Consider the following 17,322-nt stretch of genomic DNA (forward strand, 5'->3'; position numbering starts at 1 on the left):
ATGTAGGTATTCACCCCAGAAAAATGTAAGTATATTTCTACACAAAGACTTGTGTACAGATGCTCAGATGAACCCTATCTGTCATAGTCCCAAACTGGAAGCAACACAAATGTGAAGCGACAGGTGCATGTACAAACAATTTGCGGCATATCCATGCAGCGGGGTATTACTCAACAATGGAAAAGAACTACCGATAGATGCAATAGCTGGATGGATCTCAGAATAATTATGCTGAGTGAGAGAAGGCAGATACTAAAGAGTTTATACTGTCTGATTTCATTTCTATACAATTCAAGGAAGTGCACATTTGTCCATGGTAACAGGAAGCAGGGTCAATGGTGGCCTGGGCATGGAGGGAGGGAGATTACAAAGAGGCACAGGGAACCCTTGGGGCTGAAGGAACAGCTTGAATGTAGGTGAGGGCTTCACGGTATTAAAGTCAAAACTCATCAAATTAATGTAATGTTTATTATATGTCAATAGCACCTCAATAAATCTATTAAAAGCAAAGCACAGCAAAACAAAATGAATCAAATGCAGGTCTGGGAAACAGACGCCACAGAAAGCTACGGAAGAGTCGCACAGGTGCCGGCTGTGCTGCTGGGAAGGGTGTGGGGTGGGCACCGCAGCTGGGCAAGAAGGGAGGGTGGAGAAGCAGCAGGGCCCAGGGCAATTCACAGTCATGAATTTGCTGAGCCTTGAGGGACATTACAGGGAGGCTGGCGCCCGTTTTCCTCAGATTAGAGAGCATGGCTGAGAGCCTAATGCGTATCCCACCCAGCTCTTCCACCGGTGGGAGACCCGGGCTGATCTTGGTCACTTAACCTGGGCTTCTCCTCCCTGGGCACAGCATGGGCAGCAGCGGTCTCTCTTCTTGTAATCTGCAGAGCAGGCGTGGCAAACCAGGCCTCCACAGCGCCTAGAGGGCAGAGGCAGGAAACCTGGTGGTTTCTGCAGCTCACCGGGGAGTGCCAAGATAAGTGCTGGGAGTCATGAGTTTCAGCATCTTTGAGCGCGTCTGCGTTTCTAATCTCCTAGCAGGATGGCCCTTGGTCTGTCCCCTTTCCTGATGCCCTCGACTTCTGAGAACCTCTATCTCTGAATGGTGGGTTCTCCTGATGGTCTATTTCTTCCTGTTGTTCATCCTGCCACCGTGATGGCAGTGGAAGATGAAGACAGCCGCTCTCTCTGTGTTTCCCTAACCAAGAGAGTAGCTGTCTATTCTTGGAAGGTTATACAACCCCAGCTCCCAGACCCCAGCTTTCTTTGCCTCTTCCCACCGTCTTATTCATCACCCTCTTTAGTGTCAAAAGCCAGACATCAAGCCAGAGTGGTCAGGCTTAAACAGCCTTTTATAAACGCCTATTTTCCATTCCTCCTTTCTCTGAGGCAGGCAGCCGTGGGTGGAGCTTCCCATTACCTGCACGGGTACCTCCGGGACAGTCGGCCGAAGACCTTGCTACAGCCCATGCAGCAGCCAGGGACCAAACCCGAGAGCTGCTGGAGCCTCTGCCACTGGCGGTCCTTCTCCCTAGGGGATGGGAGGAAGTGGACACAACAGACGCCAGGGGGTCGAGGGGAGCAGAAAGAGAAGTGCGGAGGTAACGAAAGAGGAAAGGAGATGGAGACAGCGCCAGATGGAGGCACACAGACGTACACAGACACAGCGTGAGAAGACACCAGGACAGAGGAGCAGCAAGACAGACACACAGAACGGAGAAGGAAAAGAGGAGGGAGAGAGAATGGGATCGGAGAGTTGAAGAGGGAGACAGAGATGCACAGAGAAGCAGATGGAGACACAAATGCGGATGGAGGGAAAGAGAACAAGATGCAGAGACGGGGAAACAGAGATATAGGCAGGGAGAGAAACAGAGACACAGGAGGGAGAGAGACAGAAGTGAGGAGACACACACAGAACAGAGACAGTCGTTAGCCTCTGGGAAGGAGCACGATGACACCCCGCTCCCCCAGTCCCACAGTTCTGGCCATTGTTAAGAACCTGTCTTCCACCTCCAAAGCATGCTCCCTGGGCTTAGGAGCTTCGGGTTCTCTCTGGGCCAATAACACAGTCAGCCTGTTATCTTTTTTTTTTTTTTTTTTTGGTTTTTCTCCGGTACCGGGAACCGAACTCACGACCTTGTGCATGCCAGGCAGGCGCTTTTGCCGCTGAGCTAAATCCCCAGCCCCATCTGTTATCTTTTATTTGGCACTGAGACTGCTTTGTATTTCTTTGTTTATGCCCTTGGAAAACTAACATCAGGTTTTTTAAAAGGGTATTTAGGAATATAGGATGTTTTAAATTTTTGTCAAAATAAAACACACACATAATTTAAAACTTAGATAGGGCTCTGGGTATGGTGGTGTAATCCCAGCACTCAGGAGGCTGAGGCAGGAGGATCACTGAGAGTTCAAGGCCAGCCTGAGCTACATTTCTTACCTTTGTGGTTTTTTGCTTTTCTCCTTGGTATTAGTTTCATCTCTAACTAATATGATCACATCCCCATCTCAGTAGAGAACATTTTCTATGGAGCACCTTTTTTGGTGCAGAGGATCCATTCTGCTTTTTTTCTAAGCTTCATCAACTTTTCTTTCCTCTCAGTGCAGGGCTAACTGTCTTTTTGATTCCTCTATTGTTTATCACTGTAATTTCACAGAATATGCTCATGTATCTATTTTCATTCTCCTGACTACAGGTAAGACCTTATGACCCCTGTTCTGTAATACCATGCTGCCAGCATCCCTCCCCGCTCAGCAATCCTCCTTCCTCTTCCTAACTTGCCATCCATCTGCAGAGCATCCAGTATGGCAGCTACTGCCACGTGCTTCTATTCTAACATAAACTGACTAAAGTTAAATGCAATGAAACCCTCAGTTCCTCAGTTGCATCCACTAAGTGCTTTAAGTGCTCAATCTGGGTATATAAGCAAACATAGAACATTAGCTCAAACATAGCTCAATCTGTGTATATAAGCAACACAAACATAGAACATTTCCATCTTCACAGGGTATTTTGTTGGCGCCTGCTCCATATACTTCTGGATTGTTCAGGTGGTAACACTCATAGTCTGTTTCTATAATTATAATTACCTCTGGGCTTTGTCTTTGGTTGATTCTTACATTGAAAAAAACAAAGGGTTGAATGTGTAGCTTAGTGGTAGAGTGCTTGCCTAGCATGTGTGAGGCCCTGGGATCGATTCCCAGCACCACACACACACACACACAAAACAAACAAAACAAACAAAAAAAACAAAAAAGGAAAAAAAATCCAAATGGATATACTATATATATCTTCCCAAAGAGCTAAGTCATGTTTTGTTTTTGGTACCAGGAATCAAACTCATAACCTTGTGTTTACCAGGCAGTTGCTGTGCTGCTGAACTATATCCCAGGCCCCTAAGTTGTGTTCTATTCTTGAAAGGCCTTTGTTTTTCTGGGAGTTTTTAATTGCCTTCCTTTACTTTGTATTACTTGCCTTTAACATATTATTTGTCTCCAAATTCTTCATCATGTCAAGTATTCTCTTGATTCTCCTTTTCTCCAGAGACTTTCTTCTTCCTGAGCTCCAGATTCCTCTTTTACAATCTAGATTGACTGCTCCCTGGGCTTGCTGCCCACTTGTCATCTTGGGAATTCCCTTTTTCGTCCTCCTAGGTAGAACTATTGTTTCCTGAATTCCATATCTTCTTCTTTCTTGGCTTACTTCCTTATTTTTCTGGGGCACATCCTCAAATAACTTCCTAAGAACGGCTGTGTGGGAGGTCAGATTTCTGAGATCTGTCTGTCTGATAGACGCCTTTCTCCATTACCTTTACCACTTCAAATTCATGCTTTGGCTGGACGTGGAATTCTAGTGCAAAAGACAGCTTTTCTCAAAACTGGAAGAGTATTACTATATCATAGATCCTTGACAAGTGTTGGGTTCTACTTCATTTGTAGGTGGTCTGCATTTTCCTTTAGACAGCTTGAAAATATTTTCTTAATCTTTGTTTTACTGAAATTTCAGTGTTATACCAGGTGCGTTATTGTTTGTTTTGTTTTTTCACTTATTGTGCCAATTACGTAGTATAATATTGAAATCTGAGTCCATCAGGACCAGAAAGTCTTTTGTATTTTTGTGTTTGTCATACTTTATTTGATTATCTCCATCGTTTTATTTTGTCCTTTTAGGGGAACTTCTGTTACTTGGGGGGATATTGGAACCCCTACACTGATATGTTTCTATTTCTCTCATGCCTTCCAACTCTGTGCTTTTTATTCTAGTTTTTAAGAGCCTCCCTCATCTGCCTCTTCCAATACTTAGTGAATTTCTTAAAAATTCAGTAAACATATTTTTCATTTCCAAAAACACTTCTCATTTTTGGCAGTTGCTTTCCCAGCTTTCTGTTCCACGGGAGGTAGATCATCGTTCTTGTTGGTCCATTTATTTTCATCTGTCCCCTTTCTGGTCTAGGCTTTCTAATGTCTGGGGATCTTGGTTGCTATTTCATGTTTAGGAAACAGGCTGTAGAGGCTGGATGGAGCTCTGAGTAATGGGGAACATTACTTCTATCCAGTAATGGACAGGGATGTCAACAAGTAGTTTCTCTTTAGGAATCACTGGGCAAGGAGCTACCTGGCATATGAGACTCCCACCCACCCTTTGCTGGGCATAAGGTGCTCTTCTACTTGGGACATACACATTTCTTTAGAGAGGAACTTTTGATTAGTTGCCTTGGAGACAGGCCCTTGTTGCTCCATAGTCTGCATGTGGAAAGGCATGCAGAGGGGAGGGGATGCTAACTTTCTCACTCATCTTCCTTCACCGTGTGTGTCCTGGGGTCTCTGGGTCTTGAAGGTCTAATTTGGGCTTCATACAGTATCCACAGAATCTGGTGATTAAGCAGAATTCCTCCTCTGTGGTTGGCTTCTCCACCTTCCTCTCTGTTATAGGTTTTATTCTTTTACAACCATTTAGTTAGATCTCAAGATGGAGAATAGATGACGTGTGTTCAGTCCACCATCTGTCTGTGTGTGTGTGTACATATAACATTGGGGATTAAATCAAGGCCTGCACTGAGATACATCCCCAGCCCTTTTATTTTCATTCATTTTGAGACAGGTGTCTCTAAGTTGCTGAGTTGACTAGGCTGAGCTCAAACTTGTGATCCTCTTGCTTCAACCTTCCAGAGTGCTGGGATCACAGGCCTGTCTTAGTCCACCATCTTGACAGAAGTTAACCTCTGTGGCTCCCTTCCCCCTTCTTTTGGCTAAAGGTCATAGTTTCCATTAAGTTTTGAGTTCCTTGCCTTAGGACTTGTGATTAATTCCTTTAGTTCCAGGAAAAAAATATATGTTTCTCCTGATGAGCTATTATATTCCTTTGAATGGATAGGAGGGTTTGGGTAACAAACCTGTCTTCCTTTTTTTGATCCTCCTGCGAAGATGTTTGGAGTTGAGTTTTAACACTAACCCTAATTTTAACACTTTGGGAGTAGTGTATATTTTTGTCTTCCATTACATTTTTCATTAAATCTAGTTTTCCTTAATGATCACATATGTGTCTTTTTCTGTGGGCTACCTTTTCATCTGTCCCCTTACTACTGTCCCCTAGATTTTTTTGTGAAATAGTTAACTTTTTATACCTCCCTTTCTTCCTACTCAATGGACAGTTAGTTCCTGAGAGGATCTCACTTCTTAAATTACTTGTTTATCCTTTCCACATTGATCTGCCCCTTTTCTCATCTTCATATGTGGATTTTGTGGAAAAGGATTTCATCTGGATGACTTCCTACCAGCATTCTAATTTTAATGGGGTCTGGGCCCAATGGCCTCCTGGTTCCTCAGCTACAAGAAAGGATAACATGTATGTGAATTATCTGCATATCAAACTGAGGAGTAGAAGCTATGTCCATCTCTTGGAGAGCTTAGTGGCTTGGAACTGACCCTGGAACCTGGCCTCTGGAACTCAGGACAGCTCAGCTAGAGCAGCCCAGGTGTGTGAGGCAGGTGTAGCACATATGATTACCTCTTGGTTACCCCTGTGGTTTTTCTCCTTTTCCTAATTTCTTCTTAATCCAGGAACTCCTATCTCTTCTCCTAACCTTAGTAGGTATGTTTGTGTATGCGGAGGTGGCTTGGGGTGGGGAGATGCATTATTGCCAGATGACTCTGCAATTTATATGCTGTGTGTCCTTGATGACCAGGTCTGCCTCTCTGACCCTCAGTTTCCTCATCTGTAAAATGGGGATAATAACAAAGGGTGGCTAAAAGAAGTAAATGAGTTAGTATCCATGAAAGATCTAGATCCCTGCTTGAAAGTTGTTGGTGGAGTCAAATTTTCACTCTGGGTCCCACTTCCCTTGCCATTTGCAGTCTCCCATCCCTGTCCTTACTGAATCAGTTCCAGCATCCTCCTCTTCATGGCCTGGATCAGGTCCCGCTGCCCTCTAAGCTCTTCCTCATAGGTGGCATCCCTCCTCTCGGCCTCCTGTTGCTTCTGCCTCAGCTCTGCCTGCAGCTGGGCTCTCTCTTCCTCACACCTGGCAGAAGGGAGACTCAGTTCTGAGGGGGAAAAAGCTGAGCATTTGGGCCTCTTGAGCCCCTGGGAGAAGATGGTGATGCCTCCTGTACCTGAAATCCATGTGCGCGCACATGCGCACACACCCACCCACACACACACACACCAAACTGAGCACTGTCATCTCACACCTACAGGGGACTCTACAGTAATTGTTCAGAGAAATGAAAATAGGGCCTTGCCTGGAGCACCCCTATAGAGGGGACTAACCAACATTGCCATCTTCACTTCCTTTCTTTTTAATTAACATTTCCATTTTTAAAGTGTAATTTTCTTGAAAGATATGTTCATAACCACGGCCGCTCTCTAAGGGAAGACGGCTGCCTGGGAACACAGGCGGGACAGACTGTGCCCAGCTGGAAGCAATTATGTGTGGAGGAGGAGCAGTGTAGGATTGGATGTGATTTTTTGGTTTAAAATACTGTTAAAAGTTATGGTAGGGCTGGGAATATAGCTCAGTGGCACAGTACCTGCTTGCAAGTGCAAGGTCTTGAGTTTGATTCCCAGTTTAAAGAAAAAAAAAAAGAAAGTAATGGTAGAAATATGGCTTTTGCCTGGCATGGTGGCGTACACCTGTAATCCTAGCATTCGGGAGGCTGAGGCAGGAGGATCGTTGCGAGCTTGAGGCCAGCCTGGGCCACAAAGTGAGCTCAAGGCCAGCCTGAACTGCATAGCGAGACTCTGTCTCAAAAAGAAAAAAAAAAAAGAAATGCTATGACTTTCCCAAATTTCTGTTTTAGTTTTGGACCTGGAACTTCCTCAGTTCTATTCTTGCCTTCTTTGCCTTTAGTGGTTTTCTAGATGTCTGCGGAATTGGAAATGAAAACGTCCCAGCCTATGTCCCTGCCTCTGACTTTTGCTGTTGGAAAGGTGGCTGGCTAGGGGCTATGTGTGCACACGTCCTTGGGCTTCAGTGAATTGGAAGGAAAATGGTTTGAAAAGAGATTTCAAAATGACAAAACTATTAATTTTTAAGCCACTGCCATTTAGTGAGCTGCAGGAAGGAAAGTGGGATGGGCCCTGAAATAAAATGGACAACAGAGAGCCACAGAAGTTCCAATAAATTGCCACCTGAACCTTTTATAAAGTGTTTTGGTGCTCAGGCCTGAATCAGGCCATTTTTGACTTTTAATGACCCTTCTAACGGCCAGCCTCCTCATTCCCTAGCTGCTGACACTTATTCTCCTGAGCTGGTTTACTTGTTCAGCAATCCCAGGTCTTCATGTGACCACTGTGTGTGTCTGGGGTGGGAGGGAATACTTATTAGGCACCCACCATGTGCCAGGGGCTGTTTTAGGCACCAGGAATGGAGCGGTTCTACCAAAAGCTCTTAGGCAGACAGTCAGTAGGTTTCCCAGTGATTCAGGTTGAATCACAGCGACTGAGCCTGTGCTAGGGCTTGGACACGGGCCCCTGACCCTGTCAGCCTCATGGGAGAGACAGAGGCGGGTGGGTAGACTGAGACACTTGGAGACCGAAGGAAAGAGGCACACAGAGAGTGAGTGAGTCAGCCCCGAGAGGGTCTTTGCATGGTGCAGACATTTTAAAAAATAAAGTCTGAAGGAGAAACTGGGACGTGGAGAGACTGAGGGAGAGCTTAGGCAGCCCTTTCTGCGTCCTGAGGGCAAGATGGTAACGGGAAGGGAGCTGCTGCGCGGGGAGGGTGGAGACAGCCTGAGGACAGCCCGCTCGCTGTGTGCACAGGCTCTGCACCTGCAGTCTTAACCCACTGTGGATTAAAAATGTTTTGAGAAAAGTTTCTGTTTTGAACATGTAAAGACTTTTTTCTTGTCATTATGTCCTTAAAAAAACAGTATAAAGCCTCTTTAGGAAGCATTTACATTGCATGAGGTATTATCAATAGATAATCTAGAGATGATTTAAAGGTTAGAGGAGGATGTGCACAGGCCGTGCCAGCCTTGTGCCATTTCACAGAAGAGACGAGCCTGGGTGGATGCGGCCGTGCATGGGGGGCTGGAACCAAACCCCACGGATAGGGGGCGACTGTACTCAACGAACTTGCCAAGGGGCGGTGACAGAGGCCCTCTCTCTGGAGTCAGCTGCAGGGTTTGGATCTCGCTCCTCTGGGAACTGGCTCACACTCGTGGAGTGTGTAACATCTCCAAGCCTTAGTGTGCTCATCTATAAAGTGGGTTAGAAAATACTACAGTAAAAGAAGGCACAGGAAGAAACTGGGGGTGGGGTGAGGTGATGGGGCAGAGTGGATTGAAAAGACAGACGTGGCCCAAAAGAGGCAGTAGAAAGGCAAGTCTGAGCATGGCAGGGAAGGTGGGGCAGGGCGCAGAGGCCTCTCCTGGGGCTGCCGGGGAAGCTGGTGGTAGGAGGGGAAGGTAGGGGAGCAGGAACAATGCCCTCATTGCATTGGCCTCAGCACCCCCAAGCTGTACCCAGCATAAGACCTGGTGCATGGCAGTGCTCAGAAGGCCTTGCTGGCCAGCCCGAGAGCAGGAGCCCATCCTGCTGGAGTTGCCAAGGTCACCTGCGGAGCTGCTCCTGAAGTGCCTGCAGCTCACCATCCCGTGCTGTCAGCAGCTGCTCCTGGCGCCGCGCCTGCTCCTCGGCCCTCCGGAGCCCGTGTCTGAGGGTCTGGAGGTGGAAGGGAAGGGGAAGCTGAAGGAGGAGGGCACAGAACCCAGATCTGGTTAAGTCCCCAGGCCATGCCCTTGGGTGGAGGCAGACTGGGGACAGCTGGGAGCTGGGGTGCCTGGTTCTGCCCTAGGCCCTGCCCCAGGTGAGTCTGGGGCCACCATTTCCTGCTTCACAGAAGGATGGAGGTCAGAAAGCTCCAGGAGCTGGAAGACTGGCTAGGGAGGAGGTTGGAGGCCTGGGTGACCTCCGGGACAATCGTCTACGAGAGTGATGAGGTGGGGTCTGCAGCAGTGAAGCTCAGAGACTGGGATGGCACCTGCCAGGATGAGGGACACAGGAGCACAAGTGACTGCCCTGAAGAACTGTTGGGATGGGACCTCAGACTCAAATGCCGGCAGAGCCAGGTGGGAGGTATGATGGACAAGTGAGTCCTGTGTGAGGTGCAAGGAGGAGGGGAATTGTGGTGAGCTGAAGAATACACAGCTTTCAAGAGGCAGCCCCAAATCCTCATCTGGGGCCGAGCAGTCAAGGATGATCTGTGGGCTGGGATGGTCCCCAGGCTACCACCAGGCAGCCCCATCTGTGCGCCAGGTTAGAGCGGGGAGAACAGACAGGTACGGAGCACAGCTGCACTCTCACCTTCACCATGTCCTGCAAGGGCGCCTCTGCTTGCTCCTCTTTCCTGCCAACACCAGTCACTTCTGTTTGTTCTTGTGGCTGTTCTGAGATGGAGACTTCCTTTGTTCCCAGGTCCTGGAAAATCCAGGACTCTCCCGGAACGCTAGGCACTTCCCACCCTGGCCTGCTCCCTGAAGGGACCTCCTCTATCGTCCTTCTGGGGCTGGAAGCCAGTGGAGCCTGGCCATGGGTCCTCTTTGCCTCTTCTCCAGGAGGCCCCTCTGTTCTCTGACCCTCCGGACTTGACAGAACCCCTCTGAGTTCAGTCTCCATTCCAGGCTTTTTCTTCTGGGCCTCCTTGGCCCCTTCTTTCTGTTGCTGGATGTTGGCTGCTGAGTTCTCCAAGAGTCTCCTAGTCCTCAGGGCTCCCTCTTCCTGGTCTAGCTGAAGTTTCTCCCTTGGTTCCCAAATGCTTTGGGGGGAACCAAGGCTCCTGGAGTCTTCCCTCTTCTTTTCCAAGAAGAGGGAAAGATATGTATGTTCCTGGGACCTGGAGAGTCCAGCCAGTTGGTCTTCTCTGGTTGCATCTCGTAGGTAGCTATCTTGACTGGTAGGTGACTGGACTTCTCCGGAGCCTCCAGATGCTGCTGAGATCTGCAGAGAAGTCAACTCAGCATCAATCCCTGACCCAGTGCACTGGGCAGACCACAGCACTGATCCAACAGGCTTGCTAAATATATGGATTTCTAAGCTCTCCCAGGGTAAATACATGGAAATTCGGATATGTCAGACCAGAAATAACTTTTGCAACACCTCAGGTGATCCAAGACCCCAGTTTTGATCTGGTGAGGGAAGAACAGGACATCTCCGGGGGCTGGGGATTTAGCTCAGCGGCACAAGCACCTGCCTGGCAAGTGCAAGGTCATGAGTTCGGTTCCCGGTACCAGAGAAAAACCAAAATAAAAAAAAGAACAGGACATCTCCATAGCCTCCCTCCTACACTTGGTTCTTCTGCTTTGATCCCATCCTCCCTAAGTTCTTCCTACCCTTCTCTTTTAATCCTCCTCCTGACTTGTCTTTGTATCTCAACTTTCTCACTTGTAAATAAGACTAATATTTGGTTTATAGAATTGTGTTGAAAACTCAGACACCCTGCTGAGTGTCCTCTCTCAGGAAGCCTTCTTTGGTTTCATGTTCCTTCACCCCAGTCTGTATTACTACAGTCGTCCCTTGGTACCCAGGGGGACTGGCCCAGACCCCAAGTGGATACCAAAATCCATGGATGCTCAAGTCCCTACATAAAATGCTATACCATTTGCATATTACCTATGCAAATAATGTCATGTAAATAATCTCCAAAGTACTTATAATACCTTGTGTGACACACATGTTATGTAAATAGTTATTATACTGTACTGTTTAAGGAATAATGATGACAAAAAGACTGTAAACATTCAGTATAATTATTTTTTCCAAATCTTTTCTCTCTGCAGTTGGTTGAATCTGTGGATGCAGAACCCACTGATGTGGAAGGCTGGCTGCACCCTTAACATGTACTGCAATGGCTCCTCTAGCATCTGTCTCCCTGAGCAGACCTTGAACTCCTGCAGGTCAGAGACTGAGTCCCCGTGGTATTATCACTGGAAGCTGGGGTCTCTGTGTAAAGCTGGAATGGCAGTAACAGTGATGGTGCTGCCCACAAGCTGCCTCACAGTGAGCATGTGGCCAGGACCTTTGCTCTGTGCTGCACACAGGCGGCCTCAATTCATCCTCATGATCACCCTATGAAGTAGGACAGGTAACTTGCTACACGGTGAGTAAGGCAGGGAGCGAGGTTGCCCGTCAGGCCTCTGGCTGTTCAGTCACTCCTCGAACTATCTATGCGGGGGTCTCTGAGGAGATGGTATCCCTGGTCTGTTTCCCATAAGCTTCTAGTCGCCTCCCTGCTCTGCCTCCTCCTGGGACCCCAGTAGCTCCTGAAGCACACTTCTTTCCGCTACCCGGCACTGGTACCACCCCAGGAACATGAGTCCTCTCCTCCTTGGACTGTCAGTGCCTGGTCCACACACTGACTTCTTTCTCAATCCTGCTAGGGTTCTCTGCACAGAGAGAGAGGCCCAGCTACTGCTCAATGTGGGGGACCCAAGCAGATATCCAAGAGCAATGCAAGTGAAGGTGGGGAAGGATACCTTCTTTGGGGATTCTTTGGTCTTTCTGGGTCTTCTTCTCTGGGCCTGGCTAGAATTGGAACAGTGGGACCTGAAAATAAAAGGGAGAAGGGGGAACCCTGAGCATCTTTCCAGTGGTGGTTTTGCTCCTCAGAAGTAAGACGTTCTTTCCAATCATCCTTACTCACCCCACCACTCTTCTGGCCTTCCTGCCCTCCTATCTCCATCCAGCCAGCCAGCCCAGTGATGGCGAACCTTTTAGAAACTGACTGACAAACTGCAGCCCGAACCCCACTGATTTATTGTGAAGTGCCAGTGCTACAGTTAAACTTGAATACTTAAGTTTTAGTGAGAAAAAATAACTTTACATTAACATCTTTTGTCTTAAAAGAAAAACACAATAACACGTGTGCCATAAGTTTGCCACCACTGATCTATCCCATCCCATGCCATCCCACCCTGACATCCCACCATCCATTCATCCTTCCAACCCTCCATGCTGACCACTCAGCCAGGCTCGAGCGATTGTGTATTGTACGCAGCATTACAGAACAGCATGAGATTCCAGTGGGGAAACAAGGCCAGAGAAGTAGAAGATCAAAGTCAGGGAGCAGAAGGGAGGAAGAAACGGATGGGGCTGGAGGCTGAGAGCTTGGAGCTTGCTTGGGATGTGGGGGGCCAGGAGAGCAGGGGAGCCCCACACCCACTCACTCTGAGAACATGGGCCAGGCCCCATCCAAGTCCGGCTGCTGCAGGTCCAAGTCGAAGGTCACCGCATTGAGAGCATAGAGAGAGTCCAGGATGTCTTCCTGGAGTTCAGGGCACAGCAGAGGGCTCCGGGGCCCATACCACTCCCTGTGTTAGCAGCGATAGCAACTCTATTCTTTGACCCCAGTGCTATTGCCACCCCCAAACCCTGAGATTCAGCCTCCGCTGGGTACCGTATAGACCCTCTCTGGGTGGGCTATGGCCCTTGGGGCAGGGGTCTCTGCAGCATCATGCTGCCTGCACCTACTTCTGACCTTCCTCTGCCTTTCCTGTCTGACTCTCATTTCATCATCCTTGAAGCTGAGCCACCCATGGGTGAGGGCTGACATGTGCTCAGATGGAGTCAGAAGGATGACCCGCAGTCCCACCTGGTGAGCTCCGGGCTCAGGAGGCAGAGCTGCAGGGACTCAGCCAGCTGCCCTCGGGCCAGGCAGGAGCGGAGGAAGGCGCGGCCTTTGCCCAGAGAGGTCTTCAGCTATAGGGTGCACAGGGAACCCAAGAGGGGGCAGTATTAAGACAGAGGGCGCTCAGCCAGCAAAGACGGGGGCAGTGGGCTGGCTGATGAGAAGGGCTCAGGGGACCTGAAGGGAGGAGGGGGGTGGCTGGAGGGGCGCTGAGGGCAGGGCCAATGGGAGGAGAGGACCAGGGGAGGGTGACGGCCAGGGGAGCAGAGGTGGGTGAGAAAGGGACCTCAGGAAGCCAGCACCCACTTCTGCCCCCCGTTCTTGTCAAGGGCCTGGTGCCAGGGCGCAGTTCTGCTTCCCACCCTGGCCGGGGCTACCTTGTCCTGCAAGGAGATGACGTGGATCTGCTCCATGTCTGCTCGATGCCGCCGCAGCGCAGTGCAGAGGAAGTCCCAGTAATCCTTCCTTGGTCCCAGGAAGCTCCTCTGTTCCCTCTGCTCAAACTGGGCCGAGATGAGGGAAAGGAAAGGTAGAAATGCTTCCTCCTAGGACCCACCTCATATCCTAGCATGCATAACAGCCCATGGAAGAGAAGGCTCCGGGAGGTAGACCCAGTCTCAGGTGCTGGCTCCGCCCTTACTGGCTATGTGACCAGGAGCAAAAGGCTTGGTCTCACTGAGCCTCAGTGTTCACAGTCATTCATTCAGGAACACCTACTGGACAATCACTATGTGCTGGGCTCTGTTCCAAGCCTGGGGTCACAGCAATGACATCATAGAGCTTGCTACTCGGTAGGGAGCACAGACAATGAGCAGACAAAATAAGTACAGCATGCAATGTGTTAGGTGGTGATAGCAGCTTTGGAGAAAAAGGAAAGCAAGGAAAGAGAATAGAAAGTGTGTGTGTGTGTGTGTGTGTGTGTGTGTGTGTGTGCGCTGTATACTGAAAATTTATATGAGGGCAACCAGAAATCCTCTATAGTGGAAGAAAATGAGAACTTGTGCCATGCAAAGTTCTGGGGAAATAACATTCCAGGCAGAGGGAATGGCTAATGCAAAGGCCCTGAGGCAGGTGCATGCCTGAGGGCAGTGGAGCTGGAGTGCAGCAGATGTATAGCAGTAACATGTGACGAAGTCAGAGAAGTAGGAAGGATGCTTGTGTGCACATGCATCCTTTCTACCCCAGGTGTGGGGTAGAAAACCCAAGTGTTCTGCCTCTTAGGCAAGGTCCCAGTGGATAAAGGCGAATGAGAGGAAGGTCATCAAGCACCTCACAGAGTTACAATGAGGTTTAAACTGGAAGTGGTGGCACATGCCTGTAATCCCAGAATTTGAAAGGCTGAGACAGGAGGATTACAGTGAGTTTGAAGGCAGCCTGGGCTACACAGTGCGATCCTGTCTCAAAACCCAGCCAAACTAAACAAAACAAAGAATGAGAATTAAATAAAGTGGGGCAAACAAAGGACTTAGTCTGACACATAGTAAATGCTCATGAAAAAGCTGGTGATCGCTATGATTTGGGCTGTAATCTGACCCAAGAAATACCAGTTCTAGGACACCCATACCTCTGAAGGTTTAGTTTTTAAAGCAAGGTGGTTGTCCCCATACCCTAGTCCCACCCTACCCAGCTTTGCCCCACCTCCTTTCCCAGGCTGCAATGACAGCTTCCAGGAGGGCTTGCTGACTGAGGGAGGCGAGGTAGTGCACAGCACCCAAGGGAGACAGCCATCTCCCCCTGTATCTGGGAGAGACTTCCTGGTTATCCAGGCCTGGGAGAGCACTGGGGACAGGAAGGGAAGGGAGGATGTGGGAGAGTGGGACGGGGTGCTCTCACCTGCAGCAGCAGCTCCAGGCAGCCGCAGAGTCTGTGCAGCTCAGCACTGGCGTCCATCACTGGCCCCTTCCCATTCCCGTAGCCCTGGAGGATAGCAGAGACTGCAGCTGCAGGGACGATGCAGAGAGCAGACATCAGGAGTGAGGCCTCTGAGGGAGATGCTTCCAAGACCCCTTGCTTCTCCTGCAACACTCACCTTTCAGGTCCCTGGTGACCTTGAGGGCGCCCTCTTCTTTTGCCATGGGTATCAGAAATGATCCAAGTCCCTGTGACTTCCAAGGCAGCCCAGGAAGGGCACGCTGGGTTTAACTGGCCAGCTCTCCTTACACAAAAGAAGTCAGAACCTAGAGAGGGAACGTGCCTTGTCTAGAGTCACACAGCCAAGTTAGATAGCATCGAGAAAACTCCACTTCTTTCTTGGAGGTCAGTGTGTGAAGATGAAGGTGCAGCATCTTCCTGGGCAGTCCCTGGGGGCCAGGAACCGGGCTCATTGCTTGGCATCCTTGTCTCATTCCCACAATAGCCCTAGAAGGTTATGTGCTCCTTTTTATGCAAGACGACCTGGCACACAGGGAGTGTGAGTCTTTTCTTAGACCAGTACTCGAGCAGTGCTTGTGCCTCGGGACCTTGGGCTATAGGACTGTCACTTGCTTTCCCCAACAGACAGTCCTCAGCCTCAGCAGGGCGTCCGAGACCCACATTCATCCTTTCCAGGGAGCCAGCTGAGTGGAAAAAGTGCACTCCTCAGGGAAAGGGAGGCAGCAGAGCGAGGCCCAGAGCCTGGGCTGGATGCTGGGCTACGGGGAGAAGGACAGCTAGTTTGAATCCTGCTGCTCTCTCCCAGGGCACCCAGCCTGCTCTCCCAGTGGGTCCTGGAGCTCAGAGAGGGACACTGTGGCCCCAACAATTGTTGGGCTGAGTCTGAAATCCTGGAGTCAAGACCAGGTGTGGGGTAGAAAACCCAAGTGTTCTGCCTCTTAGGCAAGGTTCCAGTGGATAAAGGCGAATGAGAGGAAAGTGGAGGGGAAAGAGGGAGAGGCGAGGAAAGAAGGAGGAGGGAGCGGTGGGGAGGGGAGGAGGGGGATGTGGCATGCAGGGAGCCCAGGGTTGGCAGTCGAGACACCTGCGTTTCCATGCTGGCCAGCTACTCACTCGCCCTGTATCCCTGGGCAAGTCATTCGCCTCTCTTGGGCTTCGGTTTCCTCATCTGTAGACCATGGGGTTGTATGGATCTCTGCAGCCCCTTTCAGCCAGATCCTCCGTGAAGTCCTTCTCCCTCTCCTTGACCCTGTCATCCCTCCCGCTTCGCAGCCAGCCCCAAGCCCCAGGGCCCTTGCTGCTGCTCACCTGGGAAGACCTGGCTGCTTGGGGCTGGAGGCCATGGCTCTGCAGCCTGAGCCGTCTCCAGCCACTACGAGCAAAGCACAGCACTGTGGCCTAGGAAGTGACACAGGCCCAGCCCAGCGCTCTGGAGGGGGAGGAGCCAGCCCTGGCAGGGAGGGGTGGTAGAGGCAGGATTAAGGGCACTGGGGCAGAGAGGGTAAGGTAGTGAATGGTTCCTTTCAGGCCGACCTGGGGCAGGGCCACCTGTTGGCCAAACACAGACTTGGTGACAGCAATTGCTGCTATTCAAGTTTCCTTTTGGTCACTTGTGTTTCTTCCTTGTCACCACCAGATGGCATAAAAAGGCTGAGGTGCCGGCCAGCACGTTCCTTCCAAGTTGTCTTTTCACTGTTACTTGGCTGGAGTGTGCCCCAAGTCCGTACAAGGACAAGGGTCCCACCTGTCCCCTTCCCCTCCTCACTGTGGCCTGCTCAGGGGTCCCATGGGGGCTGGCACCAGTGCCCTCTTCCCAGTCAACGTACCCCCTCCTCAAGGAAGGGAAGTGAAACTTGGGGACACGTGTCCAGCCAGGGTCGGGGGTCACCTGGTGGCTGTGGCCAGTGCCTGCCTGTGCTCTGCTGGAGCCACAGGTCTGCCCTTCTTTCCTGGAAGGGCTGCCCGGGGGTGGAGTGGGGACGGAAAGGAGGGCAGAGACCTGCAAGAGCGGTTTTCACAAATCCCAGGAGCCTCACGGGGGCTCGCAGCGATGCCCAGCCTGTCCGTCCTCTTCCCCTCCCTGCCGGTCTCCCCTAGCAGAGGCCCCCTCTGCGCCTCTGTGGCAGTCTCCCCGCGTCTGTATCTCCCTCCCTCTCTTCTCTTATCTGCTTTCTCTGCCCCATGGGTCTTTTTCTCACTCTCCCAACTCAGCCCGCCCGCCACCCGCCACCAGGGTTCCCCGGACCTCGCCGCGCCCCCTGCGCCCTCGGGTCTCCCTCTGTCACTGGCTGCGTCCGGGCGCCCGTGTCACCGCCCCTCTCCCCGC

At 50.3% G+C, this 17,322-nt stretch overlaps 1 protein-coding gene across 2 annotated transcripts; it reads right to left on the reverse strand.

The window, feature by feature from the left end:
• Nucleotides 1-449: 449 nt before the first annotated feature.
• Nucleotides 450-16,411, reverse strand: Rufy4 (RUN and FYVE domain containing 4). Of its 2 annotated transcripts, none has more exons than XM_005395668.2 (12): nt 16,305-16,411; nt 15,154-15,301; nt 14,958-15,041; nt 13,502-13,627; nt 13,089-13,195; nt 12,664-12,807; nt 11,974-12,043; nt 9,806-10,438; nt 9,057-9,163; nt 6,372-6,518; nt 1,421-1,531; nt 450-919 (listed from the first exon to the last, which is right to left on the reverse strand). In XM_005395668.2, the coding sequence occupies exons 3-12, from the start codon at nt 15,012-15,014 to the stop codon at nt 817-819; spliced, it is 1,605 nt and encodes a 534-aa protein (XP_005395725.1). In that variant the 5' UTR covers nt 15,015-15,041; nt 15,154-15,301; nt 16,305-16,411; the 3' UTR covers nt 450-816. The 2 variants fall into 2 exon arrangements, with proteins under 2 accessions (XP_005395725.1, XP_013375290.1); XM_013519836.1 differs by having other exon boundaries at nt 14,958-15,064.
• Between the last annotated feature and the right edge of the window lie 911 nt (nt 16,412-17,322).

Source organism: Chinchilla lanigera, unplaced genomic scaffold (assembly GCF_000276665.1).
Source record: "Chinchilla lanigera isolate Chin_1 unplaced genomic scaffold, ChiLan1.0 scaffold00052, whole genome shotgun sequence".
Taxonomy (NCBI): Eukaryota; Metazoa; Chordata; class Mammalia; order Rodentia; family Chinchillidae; genus Chinchilla; species Chinchilla lanigera.

Bases quoted from the DNA above. Each gene is read 5' to 3' on its own strand.
- Rufy4 (XM_013519836.1), bottom strand. From the start codon at position 15,199: ATGGCAAAAGAAGAGGGCGCCCTCAAGGTCACCAGGGACCTGAAAG. The intron at 13,196-13,501 runs GTAGCCCCGGCC...TGCACCCTATAG, and splicing joins TCATCTCCTTGCAGGACAAG to CTGAAGACCTCTCTGGGCAA. The intron at 12,808-13,088 runs GTGGGACTGCGG...CTGCTAACACAG, and splicing joins CTGAGCCCGGAGCTCACCAG to GGAGTGGTATGGGCCCCGGA.